This window comes from Pararge aegeria, chromosome 8 (genome assembly GCF_905163445.1).
Source record: "Pararge aegeria chromosome 8, ilParAegt1.1, whole genome shotgun sequence".
In the NCBI taxonomy this organism is placed as follows: Eukaryota; Metazoa; Arthropoda; class Insecta; order Lepidoptera; family Nymphalidae; genus Pararge; species Pararge aegeria.
Genome location: NC_053187.1, coordinates 10,331,643 through 10,350,647, shown reverse-complemented (window position 1 = coordinate 10,350,647; position 19,005 = coordinate 10,331,643). Strand labels below are relative to the sequence as shown.

Here is a 19,005-nt window from a genome sequence, read left to right as displayed (position 1 = left end):
AGGGACGCAATTTTAACGAATTTATTTAATTACGAGATAAATAACGTAATGAAACAGTTTGGGTGCTTTTATTCCTTAAATTATGTTTATATGAAAATAATTATAATGCTTACCGTAAACCCACTAACCAATAAGTATCTAAACATAGTGTTACGCACAGTGATAATATAATCTCTTTGTTATTAGGGATCCTCGGGGAGCTAGTTCATTTCGCACTTCAACTTTAAAAGTTATAAATAAAAGCTAATGTTTCGATTATTTTTAAAGCGTTTAATTTATTTATAAGTCCGCAGAACCAGCCTGCATTGATTACGCTCCCACATCGTATTATTTACCTGAGCGCATAATGCAGTTTCATCTGTATCTAGGTCATACAAAAATCAATTCAAGTGTTTCTCTGTAATTTCGAAATTACTGCCTCTTATATGATGATTTATTTAGGCGATTCTTTATTATTCTGCAAGTTAACCCTTGATTGATTCTCACCTAAGGGTAAGTGATGATGCTGTCGCCTGTTAGAGATATGGCAGTTATATTAAACCCACCCGTAATCGTTTTCTACGCAACATCTTACTGCAACTAAAACTGTAAATCGCTTGGAGGCACGTCTATTTTGGGAGAGTGGTCCAGCCTCCACGTCTAAAGCCTACTACCAGACCAGAAAAGAGAAATTAAAAATTCCCAATTTTTCACCGTCTCCTATTGTAATTATGCAAGGAACGTTGTAATTTAACCACAGGAAACACACAGGTTGAAACTAAATAAAACACAACATTAATATTAATGCATATATTTTCTTTTATTAACATGAAAAAAATAACTGTTTAAGTGAAAATTTGCATAATTGAATCGAATCAATAAGCTCAGCGGCACTACTCCCAAGTCTCCTGAACATAACAACTCACTTCTGAGAGCGCAGCACAAAACAGCATCCTTAACATGTCATAACATACATTCTTTTACAATCGACACACAGAGAGTAGTGCACTGGAACCAAAACTTGATATATATCAAATAGATTACAACTCTTTAATAACCCTTATTCACATATGAATTTATACAGTCTATAACATTATACCCACTGCCGCACACATAGAAGCCCTTTACAATATTATAGTATTATTAACTCCAAGCGATTAGTAAAATCGGCATTTAACTTAAAATATCATTACATAAACGTAATTTAGTCGTAATACAATACAGCGTAAAATCCAAAAACTAATTTTCTATAAAATCAATAATATAGTTGTGTGAAGGACCATTTTGTTCACTTTTATCTATTGTATTAATTTTTAAGTTAGTTTTTAATTACGCAGTATTGTTTCAACGCTTCTGGATCATAATCGGCGGCGGTATAGGTATTATTAGATATTCTTGCATCTTTATTTCGCGGCTTGTTACTATCAATATTACCATTTACACAAAAGACAGTGTGTCAGTTTTGATTAAAGTAAGAACAAGTTGGAGATAACAGCGTACGGAGGCCTTACTACCGTTGCTTTTTAGCAGTATTATTATAATATAGTTGACATTTTGTCACAGAATTGTAATATTGTTTTAATATGTAGCAGTAATACCCCAGATGTCGCCAAACGTAATAATAAATAGATCTAAGCAAGGAAAATGACTGACTCCGAATACCGAAAAGAATCTTTAAACTCGAATTTCGTAAGCTTAAGTGTATGTTTTGTTTATAACATACGGCAGGGCTCAACGACTGAACCGATCTTGACGCAATTTCCTGCTTTTATAGCATCCAAGTGTACTAAGGACCTTTCTGTTCTCAAATAGCATCTCCAAGACAGTCAAAGGGGTTTGAGTATTTGAGTATTTTGGTGTGGAACCTGGCTTACCTTGTGCACGCCAATTTTATTTGATTCCTTATTAGCGAACACGCAAAAACCTCTATTAAGAAAAAGCTAGCATTAATTCAAATAATTTTACTTTAGAGTAACAATATATACATTTAGTTTCAATTATTCACTGATGGCGCCATCAGTATAACTTTGATAGCTTTTAAAGCGAAAATCTGACAATTTATGGTAAATTTTCTCAAACAATCATGCTTGGTCCAGTTATTGATTCACACATACATATATTTTTATGCCACTTTAAAAAAAAGAGTAAAGTAATTACTACCCGAAATATTTAAAACTCTTTTTCATAGAAATAGCTTTCAGCCCAACAAAACAAACAGATCCCGCGAGATTACAAAAAGCAACTATAAAGTTAAAATCTAAATTTTCCTAACATGTATATAAATTGACTTTTCAGTATTCCGCCGTTAGCCATGTTCAAGATATTGCGAGTTGAATATTATCATTAATATTATTACTTATATTTTGTAGGAGAAACTTAACATCGATACCTGCGCGAGTGTTGCACGAATTTTGTTTTAAGCCCGTGATCGTGCTATCTTGAAGCTCAAAAACCGGTATCAACCGTACGCTACCCGGCAACCAAATATACAAAACTTAATATTTATTGTATACATGACAAAACAAGAGACTATAGTCTATACTCCAAACTATGAATCATATATTTTTTACGGTTGCAAAACGGAAATCAACGAATTATCTAATCAAGCACGGAAATCGGATTAGTATAATGTTCCTTCTTTTTTGAAGTCCAGTTTAAAAAAATACCATATTTTTAAATTGAATAAACTTCTAAAATTGAGCTTCTCAACTCGGCTATATTTAAGCATGACTTTGATTTGGTTACCAGATTTAGAATTTGCTTTTAGTTAAAGTCATGAGTGCAGTTATCCATATACTATCTCCCAAAATCTCGAGGTAATGTTCTTGACGCTGATCCTGACACATAAGCCGCCTAAAAGTTAAGCCGCGCAACACTGCAAAGGCCAGTTTTCATGTACCTAACGTGTAAGTGGCAGTGAGTGATGTGCATTTTATTTTAAAAACGTAAGAGCTCGTGTGGGAAGTAACGATAACCTTTAAGGCCATACAGAGTTTGTACAGAGATCGCAGAACTAGTAGTCATCAAAGCCCCAAATCTGCTATTAAAATTATTGTCTCAATAGTTCATTATGATCCATTGATCATTGATGTCATTACATAATAGTACTAATTAAAAAATATATTAATTAAAAAACCTTTATCTACATAAAAATATTATGTGCAACAAGAATTGGTTGGTGTGCAATCAATAGTGCATGCTTATTTGTTAAAAAAAAAAACTTACGGTAAATAGTCACCCACGAATTTTTATTTATTGTTAAAAGCTTAATGTTAATAACCCGTTTTATTGTTTTTATTAGTACCTACTATGATGTAATTGATTTACTACTGAGAAGCATTTGTTATAGCAGACTTAGGACCCTGAAGACTAGGCGTATGGCTGCGCAATGTACTAGTATAATAAATGATCTCGGCAGAACCGTGAGCGATCCATACCGCTTTATTGCAACTTCGAAAATCAGTACCTATTTTGCGAGTACTCTACTAAGCGACGCAGACGACGTACTTAGTGCACACCCTTGTCGGATTTGTATCGACTCAATCGCGCCTACAACACGATAAGGAGCGCGTTTGGTTTCGACGTATGTATTTTGTCAAATGCATTGGCATTTGCGTTCCCAGGGAAGTGTGTCTACATAGACAAATCTGGTTTATATAAATACAAACGCAAAACTTTTTTTGTGCACGTGCGCAGAGGTTATAAGTACTAACTGAAACTGAGTTACCTTCGTGAAGGGCGTTAACGAGGCGTCTTCTGCGCGTAATAAATAAAGAAGACTTTAATTGGTTGCAGGGATCGGATTACGGGAATAACCATCACAGCGCCGCTTCTAAATCCTCTGCGAAGCACGCCACATTAACCGTCTAGTATTGTACAGTTCAACCGAAACTGTTTAATCTGAAGTTGCGCAACCTGGATGCTGTTCCGCTTAGGAGCGCATAGCTTTGCGGAGTGCCATCCATGTTGCATATGTTTGCTACATGGATGGATTTATATTTGCCTCGCGTTCAGATTATCTCGATTTTATCCAACCGACTTGTATTGTAAACAATTTTTTTATCACTTTTTAGTATAAGGTATATTTAAAAAAAATAACTGTATAGAAATGAATAAAAAAATTAAAACAGAACAATATATTCTTCACATACCTATGTATGTACTGAAAAATAATGTAAAAATTGTTTACATTGAAAGACATTTAATAAAAAATAGACTTTACTTGTTATATTTACTGTTAAATAAGTCGTTTGCATTTTAACACCAACCAAAAGATGTCTACCTTACCGCCGCATATGATAAAATAATAACTAAACTTTTCGCCGTTTAACTGGCAATATAAATAATTAGTGGCCAGCAGCGAGGACATAGTAACAATATTGTTAAATAATTCAAATTATCTTAATAAAGCAACGACCAATTTTTTAAAATCAACGTTCGTTCTAGGCCGTGCCATTAAATGCTTGAAGCTATGTTTTAGATTTATCATACATTTGATACAACACCTCGTTTTTGTGTGTTACATATTGTGAACTCGCCATGAGACTTAATCCAATATAGTTATGTGATCCAATGATTACTTAAGTCTCAATACAAGTTTTGGTCATATTCCATAAGGTGGTCAAACATTAACATGATTACTGGGCAGGTCTCTCAAGATACCTATAAATTTTGGCGCTACGCAATCAGACACTTACTTTATTTTCAAAATTAAGTTTAAAATAAAAAACAAAAAGATGTTTTAATTTAACTTGTCTCACTATGTTAACAATACTTTCATTACGTTTTATAGTGCAAAGTACGTTATAAAAAAAGAATAAAAGTGTAAAAAATATTTACTTTTTTAATGTTTTTTAAACAACACTTTAAATCAAAAGATGGTGTAGCTGCCGTGTTTAGATTTAAAAACACAATTATTTGAAACTGATGAAAAATTAGGGCGTGCAAACGTACAATACACAAAAATTTAGTATTGAAAAGTTTAAATAAATTTCTTGTTTTTTATAAGATGGTATTCTTTATTTACCCTCGCTTAAATTATTTACATTCAATTTCTTTACTTTTAAAGTTTTCGATGTAAGCAATTAGAAACTTAGTGTCCCGTTTCGGTAATAGTGTCCATTATCACGCCTTAGAACGCGAAGTTACGCGTTATGCGTAGTTGTCCGTCTTTCGGTTATTAGAAAGACAATGGTGCCAATCTGTTGTAGACAAATCTCTGTACATATCTAAACAGTGCTATCCTTTTCCGCAAAGAATGAAAAGGACGGCAATACTTTTAGACGTATAAAATTAATTTAAGAGATGTGTGTCATTGGCACCAATGAGAGGAAGATTTACATATAATAATGTAAGTTTCTTTTTGGTCTAGAAACTAATAACAAAGAATAGAAAACAATTTACACTCCTCCGGTAATATTTTACCCTCATTCAGATGTCTATTTTATTTATATAATCGTAATTTCTAAATTCGTTGCGAAATTTGCTTTTGTATATATTTTTAGTTAGCTTTACTTTTTGTTCACATTTCATCTATTGGAATTTATTTTTTGGTATATTTCACATTTCGGAGAAAAATTGGAGTGTATTTTTCAACATCGTTGAGCTCAAATACCTACTACATTTGTGACAATATAAAATGTGTCATAAAGCAATGGTCATAGGATTTTCGATTTAACATAGACCGATAAAGTTTCGTCTCGGTTTATTGGTCTAGTATCACGTGATTCCGAAAATATTTTTATAATATTAAAATTATTAGAATTTTGGACAGACCGGAGTAGAATGCATTGAAATTGCATTTCAATGCGTTAAGCCGCGCCTAACCTCGGTATGCGCGAATCTTTACAGTCGGGCAGAATGCCATACCAACCTAATAAAATATGATTTGCACGCTCCCAATCGTAAAGTCGTTATTGAGTGCCGAAACACTATAGCGTCATAGAAAATGAGCATAATGAAATCGTTTTGAGAACATTAAAATATATTTAAATTGAGAAGACGCCACTTATCACTGAATACTAATATATGTGTGTAGTGATTTGGCCGCTCGATAAGGCAGCGAATGGGTGCGATCCAGAGTGTGGTGCCCTTCCCCTCTTGCCCGCAACCCCTGCGGTATGTCTGCTCGGCTTTACTTGCGTGCCGGTATTCTCAATGAGTATACAAATAAGTTTATCATTACACATAATTCTGTTTAAACTGTGTTCAGTCCAGTTGCAAGCTAGCTCGCAGACAATTACTAGCTTTTCGAATGCTCAAGCATTCGAAAACTTGTGATTGTTTTATGTGCCGTGGCGTGTTCTAAGTTATTTAACTAAAGGTACAATTAATATGAAATGTGTGCACTCCGTACACAACTCGCAGCCCTCGCATTATGCACAATATTTTCTTTGGAATAGCGATTATATTGGAATATAGCTATATGTATATTCTAATTCAATCACGAGCCAGACGTGTTAACTAATTTGAGGTATAAAATAATCTTAGGTTTGGTTTGGTTTCGATTTTCAAAACGACTTTACTATCGAAAAAGTTTAAATCTCATTTTAAGGATGTACATGCCCCCTATTTAGTAACTTTTTTTTCATTTTGTAACCAGTGACGACCTGTCTCCAAAAAACTAATTACGAGTGTGTCTAATGTGTTCTAAATGAAGAAGACTAGTCGCAAATTGCACTAGGAATAGTGCACAGTACACAGGAACTTTAGTCCTTTAGAATGTCTAAACTATTGATTTATTAAACAACTGTCAACAGAAATCTCCATAAAACTTAGATAATGTTATCGTCTGAAGCATAGCGAGGACACCCAGTAAATGCCTATACATACCAGCATTCCGCGTTTGAACTGCATTTCGATTGCAACTTTGCAGCTTATGTGCAGTTCTTTTAGAGACAAAATAAATGCATCGGAATTGCCAACTGTCTGTGCAATTGCAATGGAACAATACAAGATACATCAACGTATATATTGACTTGATAATCTATCATCGTAATTTGCAATATTTAAAACATGCCTTCTGAGATTACTATGGCGTTATTAACGAAATATCTTAAGTCACAGGGACACACTTGTTTTTAGCTTGCATAGAGGGACGTGACGAAAAAGGACAACCGCAGCTTTCTATAGAGAGGTAGTACTGAAAACAAAAGGGCGCTAAGAAATTTGACCTATTGGAACCTTATTTTCTTAATATAGAGATTGCGAGACATTAAATATTAAGAAAACAACATGTTTTAAAACATTATATATCGTTCTTAAACTGTCAGTTAGCACATTGACAATTGACAACAAGCTGTTAGCAATTGACTGACAATTCACACTGGAATAACATCGTAACATAAGTTTCGTTTTATGCCATCATCTATAAAACGTTTTTTTTTTTAGAAAAACAAAAATACTATTCCTATTTTTAAAAATTGCATTGTACAGAAATCAAAACTCTAGAAAAAGTCTCATAAAATTACGTTAAATTTATTGAGCAACAATTAACAGGCTTTTGGCTTGTTAACATTTTTGCGGTTGTCCTTTGAGCGCCTGGCATCTCTGTTGCAGTTCTGCTAATATTTAGCATACAAAGAGTTCGCGTATTTAGATTGAGGATTTTGGAGTGTTCAACTCCTCACACGAAAATGGTAAGAAATGCACTCGCCATCTGGCACTTTACGAAACTCTACCAAAAACTGGTGGCTTAGTAAAGGCATATGATATAAAATCGCAAGCAGTTTGTCAGTCTGAGAGTTTTGTGCTCGTCATCTGTCACATAGAGAGTTTATGGAACTGGCATACAAACTTCAGATAGCTAATCTATATATTCATTAATCATTAATACCGGCCGACATATACCTTACTATTATAAAACCAGTACGCAGTTATGGATTAAGCCACAAAACAAAATAGTCAAGCACGCTCTATTTTGAAACCATCTATATTTTACGATAAAACACGGTGACTTATCTTCTTGGAACGGCTACCGAGTATATTTGTCAACAAAACATTTTGAATAAATAAAATATCTATTATTTCGGTGCATTTAGAACCACTTTAAAGTAAGTGTGAGCTTATATGACTGTTCCGGCCATTAATTGAAGCGATAAAAATGTTTGAATAGGTTTATTTGATCAATTTATTTTGATTATTGCCTGGAGATATTCTAGACCGGGTAGTTTAAAGGCCCAGCCGATGTAAGACGATGAAAAGGCACCGTGTTTATGCAGTACCGACAGTTTTCTAAATGTGTATCATTTCGACGCAGAAAGCCGTTAGCTGGCTTGCCGGCTTGCTAGAACCTGGTACGCGATTTACAGGCAAGTCTGTTTAGTCTCTGGAGGAGGTGTCCATGGGGCTGGCGGGCTGCATGGAGGGCGAAGGCGGTGCGGGTGGTGCGAGGGGTACGACGGGCGCTGGGACTGTGGGCGGGTCGAGTGGCGCTCGTGGTGGAAGACCCCCGGCGCCTGGCACCGCGGGTTTCACGAACCGTTCGTTTGTTCTTCTCCCCTGTTTAATACAAAGGAACCTTGAGAATAAATATACACAAGGTCACTTGGAAAGGGTCCAACAGTCCCCCATCAATAACAACAGGTTCCTGTCCGGTTTCGACCACGTCAATCTCCAGAAAGAATTGCAAACACAGGTGCAATCTCTATTCCCTTACTCTCATATTCCGATGGAACGGAAACTCCGCCACGACCCGGTTGATTAACCCCCGTGCTCTCCGAGGTGCGGAGGTTAATCAACGCAAATTTCCATCGGCTTGGTATTAAGTATTTCTTTATAGAAAAACCAAATAATTTTTTCATTGGCCTGACCCTTGAGGCTTGAATAATAAAATAATAGATTGAAGCTCATTCGCGGCACGTCTTTGTCTGTATGGTGGTGGTAACTAGCCACTGTAGAAGCCTCCTACCAGAACATACCAAAAAAAATTCAGAAATTATTAATTTTCAAACTTTCTCTGTGGGGCTTTTCGGACCTGGGTCATTCCACCTGAATCCACAGCTGTTGCTCCACGTAGGTCGTCAAAAAACCAAAAACTCAGTGAACAGTTAGTTATACATTAGATTTGGAAATAATTGATTAATTAAATCATTCTTAGGATAGAATCACCGTAATTTTATTTACCAATCCACATCCATCCACATCCATCCATAACTTATATGGGTGTACATGTTAATTTCTTTACCTGAGAGTTGAAATGTAGCGATGGTCTCGAGTGCTGCAGGCCGGTGGGCGCAGGCAACAGTGGCGATGCGTATGGTGACAGCGGTCTTGACCCTCCGGGCGACGAAACACTACGTGACCGCGCCTGCCACACATATTACAATTTGAAGACGTACATGCGATTCTACTAGACTTGTAGCTTCTTTTTCCGGAGTAGCGAGTTCGATCCACGAGTTCGATCGAGTTATGCACTAAGCGGGCAGATTATATGTATGCAGATATAAAATAAAATAAAAACCTCCAGTAAGAGTTATAAAAAACTTAAGGATAGGCATTGTGAGTTTTATAAACAGTCTACCCTTAAGTATTTATAACTCATACTGGAGTTTTTTATTTTTATTTTATATCATCTGCATACCCTGTGTATACACGCCACTGCTTACTGTATTGGTGAAGGAAAACCTCGTGAGGAAACCTGCATACCTCTAGGAGTTCTCCATGATGATAATTTTAGTATTAGTAGAGCTTTTTGTGACTGATCTCGTCCGTGGAAGAACTATCGCCATGTTTATTTCTGCCGGTAAGCAGCATGGTTGGAATGCTGTGTGGTTGCAGGTGTAATTGCAGTCACAATAGTTTCAACACCTACAGATTAAATTGATGGACGCAGAACGGTATATAGCAGGACGTGCTCCTATCATGCCCTGTTAAGTGTTGCTGTTTATAGGCGATGGTTGTCCAGTTACCATCAGGTGAGCCATCTGCTTGGTCAGTCAATTATAACAATAAAAAAATGATCCTAAAGTGAAGGCTACCATACGCACTTATGATGTATTCGTTTATTTTAAATTAGTGAAATATGTATTAGTTTATTTTATGTGTTTTATGTTGTTTGTACCGATTTTGTTTATGCATGTATATTCTGAGTACTTTACGCGCCGCTAATTCAATTTATAAGTCCATTTCCTAAAATTGTTGCCTGGAAGAAAACGCTGTAAGTGATAAGGCCGCCTTTGTTACAGAAAATTAAATGACTTTTATAGTTTTTTCCATTTTGGTTTTAAGTATTTTGGATTGATTGGACAGCGTGTACTACGGCCTTAACCCTACTCATTCTGAGAAGAGACCTGTGCTTTGTAGTGGGCATAGGAAATAATCGTTCAAATTGAGGGGCATGGTATTTTCGGGCCAAATACGTAGCTCAGCCCCCTCAACAGATGGTTAAGAAAAGTGGATGGACATTGGACAAGGTGAGCAGGCATCAAACATCTGTTACGACAAAAAGTAGCAAGTGTTTGAAAATCCCTTCAAAACCTATGCCAGACAATAGAATGGTTGATACGATTATGATCTGTGTGCTGAGTGCGAATTTTTTTAACTATTCGATCGCGTAAAAGTTAACTATGATTTGTATGGCGTCGAAAGACCAGAGATGGCACTGGCCGCCATCTCCGGCCGCCTTTGTTAAACAAATTTAAATTACTGGTACCTTTGTAGTTTTTTTTTTCTATTTTGGTTTTGTGTCCAATAAAGTATTTTTGATTGATTGGACAGCGTGTACTACGGCCTACTCATTCTGAGAGGAGACCTGTGCTTTTTTGTGGGCATAGGACATAATATGTCAAACTGAGGTGGAGCATGGTCATTTTAGGCCAAATATCGCTCACTATAACTTATGTATCTGACTATTTTAATATCTATTAAAGCACATTTAATACAGTTGTACTTTTCAACTTTTAAATTGTGTGACATACCTAAAATATAGAATTGCGGACGAAAAGCGTAAATAAATTCGATAGATAGATAGCATCAGAAAACTTAGGGCAGTAATAGTAATCTTAATCTTGTGACATTGTGTAATTGTGTGTCATTATTTTCTACCTTCTTGTTTTATTTTTTTACATTCAAGTCACTTTTCAGATAAATGCGTATAAAGTTACTGCCCCATTCTTTTAGACTCAGGTCAACAACAAATGATATGCACAAACACAGCTAAGCTACACCAACCTCACTGATTAAACCTCAAATGAACCTCAAATGAATACTTACACTTAAAGCCTCATTGAATTGCCTCTCTTCCTCCATCTCCAAGGATGACTCACTTTCAGAGAGATGACGACACAACGCTTCCCGACGTTCCACCTGTGTGAATACAAGTTACTTTAGCTTACAGTAGTAAACATTAGATCCTCGCACAGAACATCTTTCTTTGGGTTAAACTTTTTACCACACAGCACCACATGGCACATCCTATGCAAAATAGATTTATTTAATTTATCATTTTTTAATTTAATTTTTCAGTAATAACAAGAGTTGTGGGACGGCCACTGGGTTGATGATGTCACAGTAAAACAAGTGAACCTTTTTGTTTCAATAATAAAAAGAACGATTACTTAGAAAGAATATATGACACTACACTAGACAGTGGATAACTTAGTTTAATCTGTGGCATCTATCGAGAATTAACCGCCGAATTAACGTATACGTAAGTAATGAAAAAATTTAAAAGGAAGGTTTTTTTGCATATTGAAGTAAACCTTCTTTTGGAATTAATTTTTATTTGTCGGTAACGCTAATTCTATGATGAAAGCTCGATATGTTCTGAAACATACCTCTTGTTGTAATTTCCGGTGCAAACGCAGATTCTCTTCTCTGATATGTTTTTCTTCTAAGGCAAATCTTTGCATTTTCTCTTTATTTTCATTTTGAGAAACTGCTAATTGATTTCTGCAATAGACAATAGTGTGTCATTGAATTTTTTTACAAATAATTTATTCTATTTATGGAACTGAAATTTACTAGTTACCTTAATTTAACAACTTCAGAGCGCAGAGTCTGAATGTGGTTACTTAAATTAGATGCTGTATCACCATTACTGATGTCCCTGGCAAGGTACAACATAATTAATATTGATCGAAACTCCTATACTGTGAATTGAATGGACTCCAAATGATCTTGAAAAATCTGGTTCAAATGAAATTATAAATTATAATAAAAAAAACATTTTATTAACACATTTATGTAACATCATAAGTTTGTAATACGTGTGCCACTGATGGATGTTCAGAATACAGGTGTAACCAACCCTCCTCTTCCCACTGGTGTAGTTACAAGTCAACTACTGCCATCGACTGGTTCGACCAATCAATCTGCCCAGCTTGGTGATTATGGGCAAACCCTTCAATTGGAAAAAGGCCTTTAGTCCAGCAGTGGAATGTTCTAGGCTATTTGTGCTATTGATGAAAATAATGACGTCATTTGGAATTATTAAGCCTCTCTAACATATGGTGGTTTTATTATTTACGAAGACTAAAAAAATTCACCTAGGGCTAGCTGGATCAGAAACAGGTTGATCAAGCCTTATTTGAAGTGAACGCTTTTCAGCTTCTAGTTTATCCATACGTTTCCACAATCTATTCACTAGTGCTTCCTGCTCTTGTTCCAAAGTGTTTTCTAATTCTACCTGTAGAGGAAAAATACTCTTTATTTCATAGAATTAATCTTGTAAGCCACCTATCAGACGAAGATTGTCTAGCCAGACAATGTGTCTAATGAGTCTTTATTAGAACATCAATTGTCGGTTTAAAGAAACTGTTCTTCAAATAACAATTATCATAGATCTTTTTTCAAAAGCTAACAAAGTAAACATTACCTTGAAATACTAAAAAATAAGGATTATAATTCCTAAACAGGATATCTATATTTAATTGCAATGGTAATGAGTGGCTGGAACAATTATGAAATTACTAATTATGCTCTTGTGATCTAGTGGTTAACCTTTCTGACTTGAAATCCCAAGATTGATTTGAGGCAGAACAAAAAACTTTTCTGTTAAGAGCCTCTCAAAGTCAAAGTTATTATCACTAACAAAGTAAATCTCAATCCCATAGTTTATAACACTTACGAGAGAAGGACTTTACTCTGTAATGGAAATTAATAGGCTGTAGATAGTAAGAATGAATTAAATGAAAATTTATGAGTTAAATGACTAACTTGAACCAGCCAAAGATCAAACCTAGGACACCTTATAAAGCTATAGGTGCAAAAAAGGTTATCAAAATCTAAATAAGGGGTTTCATTAATTATATACCTTCTCTCTACGAAGCCTTTCTAAATTTGTTTGCTTTGCAAGAGTCTCCGCTTCAAGTTTTTCAATCTTGCGCATTAATTTATTCACCAAACATTCCTGTTCTTGCTCTAGTGTCTGCTCCAGGCGGCATTTTTCTTGACGTAACTAAAATAAAATCAAAATTATTCATATACTTTACTGTAGTTGTAAACTTTGTAGTAATGATGGTAGTGTACGGTTATTATTTAACTATTAAGAAATTAAACAAATAATATTACCAACAGGTAAAATTGTGCTCAAAAACAAATTAATTATTATTTATAGTAAAGCAAGGGGTAAATAACAACTTCAAAAGCCTCATCAATGTAAAAAACACATATTTTAAACTTGAAAATTAAGAAATTTAAAAATACCTACTTGATTCAATTTCCTGGATAGGTCATTGGTTAGGCATTCTTCTTCTCTTTCATAATGATGGGCAAGAGTCTCTTTTTCTTTCTTCAAAGCTTGAATTTTTTTTAGAAGTGTATTTGAAATATATTCTTCTTCTTGCTCTGCTTTAGCTTGCTGTGAGTGTAAAGAAATTTTGTTTTAATAAAACTGTGTATTAAAAGTAATACCTGGACATTTCAAAATTACACATGAGATTAAAGAAAGTAACAACAATAAAAATCATCAAGCTGTATATCTGTCCACACAGGGCATGCACAAAATTTGGCAAAATAAAGACTGGTGACATCAAATGAAAGTCTATTTCAAACACAAATTTAATTTTACACTCCTCATTAGTGTTTTGTCATATTTCTCGTATTACATTTAAAAAAATAAAATTATTTAAATTACAATTATTAATTCTTTTACACACACCAATTAACACACAAGACAGGTTAACGGTAGCTAAGAAATTAAAAACAAAATTGATGCTTAACAAATATAATTGCCAAGCAATTTCTTACAATTGAAACAGAAGCTTGTCGCAGTGCACGATTTTCTTCCTGTAATGCTTTCACTCTCAATTTGTAAGTATCCAGCTCAACTTTTAAAACTCTGAAAAAAAATAATTATAAAGACTATTTTGCAGATAGATTTATCAATTGTGTATTCATTGACATGAGTATCAAAATGGGGGTCTTGTTCATAAAGGTACATAACTGGTAAATAAATTGATATATGTATCTTCATTATCGAAGGCAAAGCAAAGGAAAGGTATAGTTCAATACCTAAACAGCCTCTTATTGTTGGATAACTGTATGGAAGTTGCAACTTAATATTAGGAATATTAGATCATTAAAGTGATTCTTTTAGGTAAATACAAACTTTTTTTTTTGAAGCAGCATTAAATTTCTATTCTTTTTGCTTTGCATGTTAGTTTGCAGCCTTAGTAACATTAAGAGCCAATCAAGAAATATTTCAATTGTTTCTTAGGTTATTAAATCAGTACCTTACATTTACTTTAATTAATTTATTTTTATATTTTGCGTGATTTATTTTTATTAAATAAATGCCTTATGTTAAATGCTTACTAAATATTTTGTTAATATATCAAAAGAACTTTACAGCCATTCATGGACTGTTATCAAGATTACTGAAGTTGTATATTAAAACTCCACTTTTTAACTATTAATTGTGTACATAAAGGAACAATTACCTAATTCCAGAGCTACTGGAATACAGCACAAATATACTTTCGGCAATATTCAAATTACACAATTTATTTTTTTATAGTTTTGTTTAACTTCCATTACAATCCACTTAAAAGTCGATTTAAAGTTTAACAGTCCAATAAGAATTCGTGATGAGAATAATTCAAAGAAAATGTGTAAATGTCGGCCCGTCAAAAAAGCTGAACAGTATCATACCTGTTTTGTTGCTGTAATGATTCAATTCTTTTCTGCAACTGATCACGAGAGACAGTGCTCGGTGGCAGCATTGCACCGCCATCGAGGGAACTCGAGTCACTTTCCGATGCGGAATCACCCATTTTGTTGCCTTAAAATAAAAACCTTACAGTAACTAAAATGAAACCACATTTTTTTTAAAGCACGTGTTTAAATAACTATTACTAAATACCTGGAGAAGTCACTGTATCATCCATTTGCACTGTTCGTAAGCCAGAAGGCAGCGACAAAATGTCATGAAACAAGATAAACCAAATAAATTTTGCGCTTAGCTTCAAATCTTTCTTCTACCACTTCAAAACTTATTACTTAGTTATAAAAGGTTTAAATTTCCTGCAGCGAAAATAATTTCTAAATATTGTCAGATAGGACCATGTACTAAATTTCAGTAGGAATTCTGAAATGAAATGTTTTTTGATTTTTTTCTGAATCACTTGGTGTCACAGCATGTCACAGAACTCGCAGACAATGCAAAAAAATTTGCAGTACCAATGTATAGTCTGAGTTTTGCAATAGTTTTACTTCAGCTCATGGAGTATAGAGGTACCTCTATACTCCATGCTTCAGCTGAACAATTAAAGCAAACGTTCATTCTCTTTGATATAGCACACCGAGAATATATAAACGTAGTGTATTAGTCAAAGCACTTAAACTAAAATGATCGAAAGTAGAGGTGGGTCTTTAATGAACGAACACTTTTTTCGACTGTTTATAAGCCATGAACGATTAATTAACTAGTTATCATTTCACTGATAAACGTGGTTTCGTGTAAACGATGGTGACGGTTGACGCGCTGACGATGTGGTACGTTTGAGGAATCGGCCAATATTATAAATGGTTTTTTGTTACCGATATATACCTATATTAATGTCGTGTCAAATTTAGGAGTGATTTTATAAAAAAAAAAAAATAGATATTTAATGTTTCGTATTATCCATTTGAAGGTCTATGAAAATCGATAATCGAAGAGGTTAATTACGTTAATGTTTAATGCCTAAGGACGATGAATAATAAATAGAATAAGAAAAAATAAAATGAAGTTTTGCAAAATGTCATTCCATTATTATAAGTAAAATCATTATTGTGTGAGTGAAACAAAAATGATTGCTGGCATAAATGGCAGGTCCTGGGTAGTTGGCGAATTTTACTGTGTTCTGGCGTGGTCTTGCCTTAAGCTGTTGCTAGCTATCATCCTGTCGACAAATAGTTTACGCAAAGCGTTTCGTTACGATGTCGCGTATAAACCAAAAAGGGAAATTGCTTAAAACTGCCACGCCCGTAACGGGTTAGCCCAATACCAGCTTAGACTGCTTCATCACTTAATTAATGAGTTGAGATAGTAGTGAATAACTCATCTGTAAAGAAATAATAACAAAATCTGCGTATAGGTAATTTTTATGTTACAAGTAAAACCGTGTTAGCCGTGATAAGGACTTCGGCTTACTTTCGGTGGGGCCAAGTTTGAACCAAGGCACGAACCATTGAAGCTATGCAATTCAATATCATTTTATTTATGGGTGTAGGTAAACACCTTGACATAACCTGCATGCCTGTGAGTTTTCTATAATGTCCTCAAAGGCATCTGAAGTCTACCATCTATCTATCTATCTATGATGATTGATCCTCAAACACAAATTATCGATAAACTAACATTTAACAGCACTATTAACTTATGAGCGAATGAAAATTATCGGAAAATCAATATATAATAGCAGCCATTTCCTCAGTGCACCAAGATATTTTAGCTAAACGCTTCACTTTCTATTCACAATTATAATTTATTTTTATTCACAATAAAATATACTTATCGATGTTTGTAGTTTAGACTATACTTAATTTTAAAAGACTAGATTTAAATTTTTAGTCTATTTTGGACTAGACTAGACTAGACTATAGTAAAACTATCTTAATAAATTGAATATAATATATTCACTGACGTAATGAGAGGGTAAACTTTGTTTTATTTTTGTTATACTATTTATTATTTATTTTTCTTAGATTGTTTGAATATGTTGCTGTCGCGGATTTTTAGCATTACGTTTGCACCATCGTAAACACTATAGATAAAAGTACTGCGTTACATAAAGCCATAGTATTTAAATCTGGATTAAACACTACCAAGTATAATGTGATGTTTATATCCTCACTGCTCAGTAAGCCCTATTAGGGGGAAAAAAAAACCGTGTGGTAACACTATGGCAACACAGAATACAGATGTATAAAAAAACATTTGTAAAAAAGTGACACACACGCCATAATGTAAATTGCTTCTAGATTTGGCGTTTGAGTTAAAATTTTGCATTTTGATGCTTTAAAAATACGTTTCTTCTTCAATTAAGGCATTTAAAATGTCTTCAATAAATATTGGTAAGGACTAAATCAATAATTTTGTGCCATCAAGCATAAAACCTTGCCATATAAACGATTTAGGTTTGACCAAAAGAATCGAAGCCATTTCGTTTCGTTCGTCCAAACGTTTTCAGACCTAATTTTCATACTGAATCAACTCGTTAAGATGACTAAATAAAGTTTAATAAATTGTGAAAAAGGTTGTGTTTCGTGGTGATGGTAATTGTGGTCGCCATAGTTGAAGTGATCGCTTGATCCACGGAGTCATTGCTGCTGTTGTTGTACGTAATGTTCAGGGTGTATGATATAGCTGTCAACGGAGCAGTTGATCGTCAAAACTTTAAACTTCATTTCCATTAAATATTATAGACAGTATTTAAGTGATACAGCGTTTGTTCGCTTTAAAATTATTGGTACTAATATTTCGTAACTTACAAGACTGTTCTGGTTGTTCTGAGGAACTGTCGACAAATTGTTTCAAATATGTACTTGCATTTTTACAGGCGCTGAATTTGATTTGGCTTGTCTTTAGTAAAGTTGAGCATCACATAATTTTATAAATCAACATTCTACATTTGGAACAAATTTATCAAAACACATAATTTTGTTTTTTATTAGGTTAATTCCTTGCAATGGCTCAATACTATCAAATAGTTGGGCAAGGGCATTCAGTGACTCTCGAGGATCTACAAAGATATAATTTAATATGTTCTGATGGCATTATAGTTAATCAAGATGATCAACAACAGTATACACAACAGCAGGTTTGTTATCAATTATCAGTCTTTAATTGATGTTTTTTTATTTTATTTAACTGTTAAGAGATGTATATCAAATTAGATCAAAATTCATTTATTCACCATACCCCTAACAGGTTAGCCTGTTGCCATTTTTGACTGCATCATCACTTACCATCAGATGAGATTGCAGTCATGGGCTAACTTGGAGTGAAATAAAAAAAATCAAGTAAACCTATTTCATTACCATGTTAGAAACAGCCAGCTTGTCTGTTTGACTACTAGTGGTGCAGCAGGCAGTTTGTAATGAAGATAATCTCTGGAATTGTATAATTATTCTCTATTATGTGAGATGAAAGGAGAGTTGACTGCTTCCAAGCTATCTCATAATTAAGGAATTCATGAATTCTTTGTAAACTCAATTGTATTAATTTTATTTTAATTAATTGTTTATATTATGTGCAAACACTCGTATAAGGAGAGCGGCTTTAGTCCAGTTGTGGAATGTTATAGGCTTTTAATGTTTGTGATGATTTGTCATTGGTATGAGGAGTTAGTTTTGGAGTTCAAAGGATTTCTATATTTTTTCCGATAATTCCGATAAAAAAAGTCAATTGCTTGTTTATATCCTCTTTTTGTTTGCCACAATGTTATCTTTACCAAATGTGTGATGGCAACCTCATTGTAAATGGAGATAACTCTAAAAAACATCTCAAGGAGTCTTATTAGTGTGATCACTAGTAAAATATCTAAATCTGGTGTAAACATATTACAAGCAAGCAAGCAGCTAAATGTAACTTAACTTTTATGT

General features: G+C 34.1%; 2 protein-coding genes across 6 annotated transcripts in view; one reads left to right on the top strand and one right to left on the bottom strand.

Moving 5' to 3' along the window:
- Window positions 1-774: 774 nt before the first annotated feature.
- On the bottom strand, window positions 775-15,577 carry LOC120625530 (coiled-coil domain-containing protein 6). Of its 2 annotated transcripts, none has more exons than XM_039892570.1 (11): window positions 15,281-15,577; window positions 15,070-15,199; window positions 14,167-14,257; window positions 13,628-13,777; window positions 13,232-13,375; window positions 12,465-12,604; window positions 11,948-12,025; window positions 11,754-11,868; window positions 11,191-11,283; window positions 9,164-9,286; window positions 775-8,478 (listed from the first exon to the last, which is right to left on the bottom strand). In XM_039892570.1, exons 1-11 carry the CDS (start codon window positions 15,303-15,305, stop codon window positions 8,299-8,301), a joined length of 1,269 nt encoding a protein of 422 aa, XP_039748504.1. In that variant the 5' UTR covers window positions 15,306-15,577; the 3' UTR covers window positions 775-8,298. The 2 variants fall into 2 exon arrangements, with proteins under 2 accessions (XP_039748504.1, XP_039748505.1); XM_039892571.1 differs by having other exon boundaries at window positions 11,948-12,016.
- Window positions 15,578-17,361: 1,784 nt separating this feature from the next.
- LOC120625639 overlaps window positions 17,362-19,005 on the top strand; it is a 30,155-nt gene continuing 28,511 nt past the window's right edge. For 3 of the 4 annotated variants that reach the window (XM_039892729.1, XM_039892728.1, XM_039892726.1), the window contains exons 1-2: window positions 17,362-17,475; window positions 18,076-18,221. In XM_039892729.1, coding sequence (XP_039748663.1) covers window positions 18,090-18,221 — 132 coding nt within the window. In that variant the 5' untranslated portion in view covers window positions 17,362-17,475; window positions 18,076-18,089. Of the gene's footprint in view, window positions 17,476-17,975; window positions 17,994-18,075; window positions 18,222-19,005 lie in introns of those variants that run through there. The other variant, XM_039892727.1, reaches the window with a different exon arrangement.

What these genes read in the sequence shown, in the direction of transcription:
- LOC120625530 (XM_039892570.1), bottom strand. Translation starts at nt 15,305, where the DNA reads ATGGATGATACAGTGACTTCTCCAG. An exon ending in TATCCAGGAAATTGAATCAA is followed by an intron (nt 13,376 to 13,627) that starts GTAGGTATTTTT and finishes ATTTTATTTTAG; the next exon opens with TTACGTCAAGAAAAATGCCG. An exon ending in TCTGAAGTTGTTAAATTAAG is followed by an intron (nt 11,869 to 11,947) that starts GTAACTAGTAAA and finishes TGTCTATTGCAG; the next exon opens with AAATCAATTAGCAGTTTCTC.